The sequence below is a fragment of the Tinamus guttatus genome, unplaced genomic scaffold (assembly GCF_059628265.1).
Source record: "Tinamus guttatus ecotype Peru unplaced genomic scaffold, ASM5962826v1 Tinamus_guttatus_pri_ptg000817l, whole genome shotgun sequence".
In the NCBI taxonomy this organism is placed as follows: Eukaryota; Metazoa; Chordata; class Aves; order Tinamiformes; family Tinamidae; genus Tinamus; species Tinamus guttatus.
The window spans coordinates 252,710-259,659 of record NW_028289351.1 but is presented as its reverse complement, the minus strand read 5'-3'; the positions used below and the strand labels follow the sequence as shown (position 1 = coordinate 259,659).

Below are 6,950 nucleotides of genomic sequence, written 5' to 3'. Positions count from 1 at the left end.
CACGGGGCACCCGGGCGCATCCAGGCGGGTTGGAGATCTCCAGAGCAGGAGGCTCCACAGCCTCTCTGGGCAGCCTGTGCCAGGGCTCTGGCACCCTCACACCAAGGAAGTTCTTCCTCACATGGACATGGAGCTGCCTGGGCTTCAGCTTGGCCCCGGCACCCCTTGTCCTGGCACCGGCCACCACCCAGGAGAGTTTGGCCCCGTCCTCCCTGCACTCTCCCCTCAGGTGCTTGTACATATTGATAAGAGTAAAGACTGAAGCAAAGAAGGCATTTAGTAACTCTGCCTTCTCTGAATCTTCCCTCACCAAGGCACCCATCCCGTTTAGCAGCGGACCGTACACACTGATCAGAGCTCCTCTCAGTCTTCTTTTCTTTAGGCTAAACAGGCCATGTTCGATGGCTGCAACCTCTGGCAGTTTTAACCATGGGTGGCCATCAAATTGGAGCAGCTCATTAAAATACTAAAGCAGCAATCTCTACACCAAGAGTGGGTGATTTTTCTAGCAGACCTTCTCTAGTTCAGGCAAGATTTATCTTGCAAATATCTGGCCAAGGCTCATGTTTTGCAAGGAGCAGATGGCTTTATAAAACATCTATAACACGTGCAGCAGGAGGAAGCAGCCAGAGATCAGAGGAAACAGGCAGAAGGCAGTACGCTCTGCAACCTGCCCCGGAGCCATCGTTATTGTGCATTTCTATGGGGGAAGTTTTACCCCCAGCTCCACCTGAGCGATCCAGATGTGCACAGATGGGCTTTGGGCTGCTTCGCTCAGTGTCTGTCCAGCTTCAGTCTTGGAGGCCAGTTAGGCTTTCGGAAAGCAAGAACCAAGAGGACCAAGCTGAGGCTATAGGTCCTTGAGGACTGTGATATAAGCAGGCATCAAGAGACCAGGGATGTGGTCCGGGCTAAAGCCACCCCTGGTATTACCTCCCTTCCCTGTGCTCTGCCTGCCTGGTTGGGGAGGCCCTGTGGAGGGGATGGGCTGTGGCCTTGGAGGGGCCTGGTCAAGCCCCACTGGAGCTGCTGGCACTTGCTCTTGGTGGGACTAGTCACAGTCACTGCAACAAAGTGGCCACAGAGTCACAAGGACAGCCCTGTTGTCCCCATTGTCACAAGTGGGACCATGTCTGTTCCCATCGTGGGAACATGTCATAAGTGGGAACATGTTGTCCCCACTGTCATGATGTCTGTCCATGCTATGTCACAAGTGTGGCTATGTTGTCCCTGCTGTGTAATAAGAAGGAGGGCCCTTTTGCCCTCACTGTCACAATGGGGAGCCCATGATTGTCCCCACCATGTCACAAGGAGGGGCTATGTCATCCCCACAGTGTCACAAGTAGAGCCATGTCTGTCTTTGCAGTATCACAACGGGGAGGAGGAGCGTGTCGTTCCTTCTGTGTCACAAGGGGGAGGACATGACTATCCCACCCTGTGACAAGGGGGTTGTGTCTGTACCCACTCTGTCACAAAGAGGGCCATGTTGTCCTCCCCATGTCATAAGGGGTCATGTCTGTCCCCACTGTGTCAGAAGGAGAGGGAGTCATGTTGTCTTCTCTGTGCCACAAGTGAGACCATGTCTATCCTCGCTGTATCACAAAGAGGGTGGCCACCTTTTCCCCTGTGTGTCACAAGGGATGATCTATTGCCCCTCTGTGTCACAAAGGGAGCCACGCGTCCCTGTGATCACAAGGGGTCATGGACTAAGCCGTGGGCCCAGGCTTGGCACCGGCAGCGTTTGGGGCCACCTTGTCCCTCGACCCAACATAGCGTCTGGTGAGACCGGAGGGGCCTCGCGTGGTCCTCACAAACCACAGGCTGGTCCCCATCCCGTAGCACCTTGGTGTTGCCCAGGATGGGAGATGGAGCTGGTGTGACCAGAGCAGCCTGTCTTCCCGCATCCTCTGAACACCATCCTAGTCTGGACAGAAGCTACTCCTTGTGCATATCTGGGGGCATCGCCACTGCCGAGGGGCTTCCCAGGGAAGCACGAGGCAGCCACAGGCACAAAACCTGCAGTTTCTCGGGATACTGTCCAAAGGCAGCTCTGCCTCAGATTGAGCAGAATCTCAATGCAGAATCTCCCTCAGATTGAGCACATTAAAGGTTTCTGCTTCCCAGAGGTCCTGCTGCTCCGTTACTCTTCCCTGGCACAGCACCAGCGCCAGGACATTTGCAGGGATTGATAGTGGGCAAGTGACGGCTCCATCTTTCCCTCCTCAGGAACCTTAGGTCCCTCTCAGCAGCCAAACTGGAGCCCAGGGTGGCCAAAAACATCCTCTAGGATGGCGAGATGGAGTAGCCCTTCCACGCAGCGTGCAGGGCTTCAGGCTGAACCAGGATACCATGTGCTTTGCAAGGGATGATGATGATGATGATGATGATGATGATGGAGGCACATTTGGCTGGCTGGTGTGTGGGACACAGAGACCCTCTGCAGATGAGAGTGTGATGTTCCTGGGGCAGCCTCTTCTGCTGAGTCCCCAGAAAGCAGAAAACCTCCCTAGATGGCATTGAATGGGACCTCCATCCCCCACAGCAAGGGATCTACCACCACTAACACTTGCTGCTTTCTTCTCTTGCTCCTGGGTACTCAGATTCAGCTGGGACAGGTTATATATATTTTTAATAGACCTCCCAGCTCCTCATTTGCTGCCAGGGCATTGAACATTTTTGATAGCTGGAAGCCATCAGAGGAAAGAGGAGCCTTCCTCCTAGTGCCAGAGATCACAAACTTCCAGCCTTCACCATCATGGAGAGTTTCCACTTGCCACCGTGATAAGCACAGACACCACCTGTCCTCCTTCGCTATATCGAGGGGCTCAGGCTCTTGAAGCTACACAGAAGCTTAGAGAGGAGCCAGTCAATCTCTTTCCCATCATCTTTGATTCTGTGTAGTATTCCCACTTCTTCCCACATCTCTTTTGTTTAGCAACACAGTTCTCCCCAAATCACGCAGCACCCAAAGGTGGAAGACCATCTCCCATCACCCCAGCAAGATGCCCTAGTGACTCCCTGCAGTCCAAGATCTTCATCCTTCTTCTAAAGCTGGATCAAGGCCTCTCATGTTACAAGGAAAGATGCTCCAGCCGTTATTGGGGATTGTGACGTGGCCTGCAACATGGCATCACCGTTACAGAGAAAGCCTATGCTTTCCTTGGGTCAGCTTTTGCTCTTGGTCCAGCTCTTATATAGAGCTCAGGTCCCTTCTGAGCACCTGATAAAATGGTGCTTGGGCCTCTCTACTCAAGGGTCAGCTGGAGCAAAAGCTTCAAGCGCCCTTTGATCAAGAGCTGCTCTCAGAGCTCTCTGCAGCCTCCAGAGCTTGTTGGGAGTCCTGTCTTCTTCTGACTCTCATGTCCTGGCAGCAGCAGGCACCAAGTTCCTGGAAGGGTTCCTGCAAATTCTCTGGTGATCCCAGAAGTTCCTGGAAGATCCCAAAGCAGAGCCCAGAAATTGCTGTACCAGCTGTTGTGTGTGTTCGACACCTCTCCCATCTCCCTCTAAATATCTTTGAAATATCACTGCTTCCTATCCCCATGGCAGTGCCTTCATGACCTGGGCAGCACTTTGGGTCTTAACTCTCAGGTCATCAGGTGGATAAGCTCAGCAGGAGTGGTCAATCTGGGGACCCTGCACTTCTGTGGACCTTCTCCTGCTGCTGCTGCAATGTGCCAGCCGCAGACCCCAGAAACCAGGGCTGGCACCAACCTGCTGCTCCAGCACACGAGGTCCTGCCTGATGAGAACCACTGGAAACCACCTGCCTGATAAGTGAGGTGCATGAAGACACAAGGGAGATGTACTCCATGGGTTATAAAAAATCCAACATCAAGTATTCATGTTTTTGCACCAAAATGCTTATTTTTCTCTCTTCTCTGTCCTGCCCTCCTCCCATTGCTGCTGGCACGGTGATGCAGAAGGGATGGGTGGAAGAAACCAGCTAAGGTGCTGTGGTGGTCCCTCGGGCATGGTTCCTGCATGTCCTGGAGCCAAAACCTTCATAAGGACTGGTGTGAAACACTTGTCCATTCCTGTCAGCCTTGTTCTGCACCTCAGTGTTGCACCGGTGTTGCTGGTGCACCCTGGCTGGTGATCTCCTGATCTGTGGCTCAGCTTGAGTCCCACCCTTGAGGTCTCTTGAGCCTGGTATCAGGGCTGCAAACCCCACGCAGGGATGCAAGGCAGAGCAGCTGCCAGGAACCTCCTCCTACCTTCATCCTGACCCAAGCACCACCAGCCCATTTGCAAAACGGCCACCCATAACTGCTGGTTGTCCTGTCCTCTAGAGAGGTGGTGCTGGAGGAGTTGATCAGGGTGATATATTTCTCAGAGGGGATCTCACCTCTCGGTGGGCTCCGGCTCTCTGTTAGCTCTCACTATGGCTACTGCCCTCTGCCTCATGCACACAGCACATGTGGGACAAGGGACTTTCCCCGGAGTTTATTTACAGTTGATTTAAAGACATGAATAAGTAAAAGCGTTGACATAGGTGTTTTAAGGGATCCTCCTGGGAATAAGAGCTCGCGTACATACAGTGACGTTTTCAGAAGCATCAGTGACTTTGAGGACTCACAGCCCCTCCATCCTTCAGTATGACCAGGGCTGCTGAATGTCACCCACTGACATCTGCAGCACAGAACGGCCCTGAAAGATTTTCTGGGAGGCAGCAGATAGGTGACTGTGTACCAGTAATGTAGAGTGTGAAATATCTGAATGCCTTTGAAATCTTATTCCCACATCCACATCCTCAGAAGGATGCCAGTGCCTAACCTCCAAGGAGGTCAAGAGAGTCAGAAACCAAAATCCCTCTGTGGATCAGTCATCAGTCCTTTCTGAAAGCAGCATTAATGCCTACCTGGATGCTTCTGAGATTAAATTAGACTTCACAGATGGCTGAGTCTATAGCACAGGTGATCCAAACACTTTATTGTAGAAGTGTTTGAAAGTGCGGGTGTTTGCAGGGAGAATGTGATATCTCAGAAAATGTGTGTGCTTTGGACAAATTGACACTTGCCAGCAGCCATCAGGACCAAACCATGGGATTCTTCTCAATAAACCTGTGTCGTCTCAAAGTGCATCATGTAGTGAGGGTTCCCTTTCCAGTCCATGGAGAGAAAAGGATATTTTGGGAGGATAATTCAGTTCATCTAACTTCACGCTATTCTAGGATGGGACGAATTGTCTTCTAGGAGAGTCTCTCTCTCTCTCAGTAGGTGACCTGTCATTATCAGCAAGTGAGATACTGAGTCCTACCAACTGCTCTATGAGTTTAACCATCTGTTCACGGATCTGCTTTGTCTTTATGCCATAAATGAGTGGGTTAAGCATGGGAGGGACTGTCAAATACAAATCAGCCACCAAGACTTGGGTGTGAGGATTCAAGTCGAGGGAAAACATCTGCAGGTACATGGAGAGGAGGCCACCTATGTAAAAGAGCAGGATGATGGCAATGTGGGACCCACAGGTGCTGAGGGCCTTGAGACGTGCTTCCCTGGACAGCCTTAACACAGACCTGAGGATCATACTATAGGAGAAAGTGATGAAGATGGAATCTGACCCTACCAGGAGTGTTGCCATGATGATGCTGTAGAGATTGCTGATGGATGGGTCGGCGCAGGCCAGCTCCACCACGGCCATGTGCTCACAGTACGAGTGAGGGATCACTCTGGTTTTGCAGTAGGGTAGGCTGGTGAGAAGGCACATCAAAGGGATCATGACGGCAATGCCCCTAGCCAGAGACAGTAGTCCTATCTGAGTGGTCCTTGAAGTGGTCAGGATGGTGGTGTATCTCAGGGGATTGCAGATGGCTACGTACCGATCAAAGGACATGGCCAGGAGCACCCCCGACTCCACTGCTGTGAATGTATGGATGAAAAACATTTGGATGAAGCAACCCTCAAAAGCAATTTCTCTTGCATCCAGCCAGAATACGCCCAGCATTTTGGGAACTACAGCAGTTGGGAAGATGAGGTCGATGGCAGCCAGCATGGACACGAAATAGTACATAGGCTCATGGAGGCTTGCATCCAGCCTTACAGTGAGAAGGATTGAGCAATTTCCCAGCAAGGTCATGATGTACATAAAGCAGAATGGGATGGAAATCCAAATGTGGAGAGTTTCCAGGCCAGGGATGCCCACCAAAAGAAAAGGCAAAGAGTTGATGTTGGATAGATTGGGTGCTGACATAGCACGTGTAAAACAAGGCAGCTCTCTGCTCTGCACCTCAGCTTCCTGAAACACACTGACAGAAGGGTGGGGGTTTTTGTTATCACCTGTTTGATCATAGAACTGTTGCACCCTGCAATTTTCACACATCACACAATTTATTGCATTAAACTGATGTTCTGTTCATCTCTTTCCAGAGGACACATCACCAGCAAGTCCTGTTCCTCTCATAGCTCAGATGGGGCTACCTTCTGCTTCCCCTTGCAGACACTGTTTTGTCTCTGTCACTTGCAGCATGCTTATCAGTCTAATGGCTGGAGCCATGGAATATTGCTCTATGAACATGTCCACAGCAAAAACCGAGAGGAGAGAAACTGCAGCCAGAAAAACTGATTTTTCCATGGCAGCCGTTACTCAGCTCATTCAAAGAAGGCATGCTTAAAATGGTACTACCATACTCACACATATCCATCCATGAAGCTGAGGGTCTTAAGAATGCAAAATACTGTCCTGGGTGATGTTCATTTCACAAACAGTGAAGTTATACCTGTTTTTCCTCTCCAAAGCCCAATATAGAGTTCCCTAAAGCATGGTTTTCCTTAAAAATGTCCCACTAGTGCAGATTTGTGGGTATCCAGAGATGGAGAAGCTGCTTTCCTTGGCACTTTGTCTCAAGTGCTGATCATTCCTATGGCTCTAGCCATGTGCTTTTCTTCCCATCTAATGTTGCTTGGTTGCTCCAGCCACAGCATCCTACTCCACCTTCCTGCACTTGGCCAG

The 6,950-nt window shown here is 51.1% G+C and overlaps 1 protein-coding gene across 1 annotated transcript; it reads right to left on the bottom strand.

Moving 5' to 3' along the window:
• Positions 1-5,168: 5,168 nt before the first annotated feature.
• Positions 5,169-6,191, bottom strand: LOC104577976 (olfactory receptor 52K2). Its single transcript, XM_010225500.2, has one exon. It carries the CDS (start codon positions 6,189-6,191, stop codon positions 5,169-5,171), a length of 1,023 nt encoding a protein of 340 aa, XP_010223802.2.
• Positions 6,192-6,950: the final 759 nt, after the last annotated feature.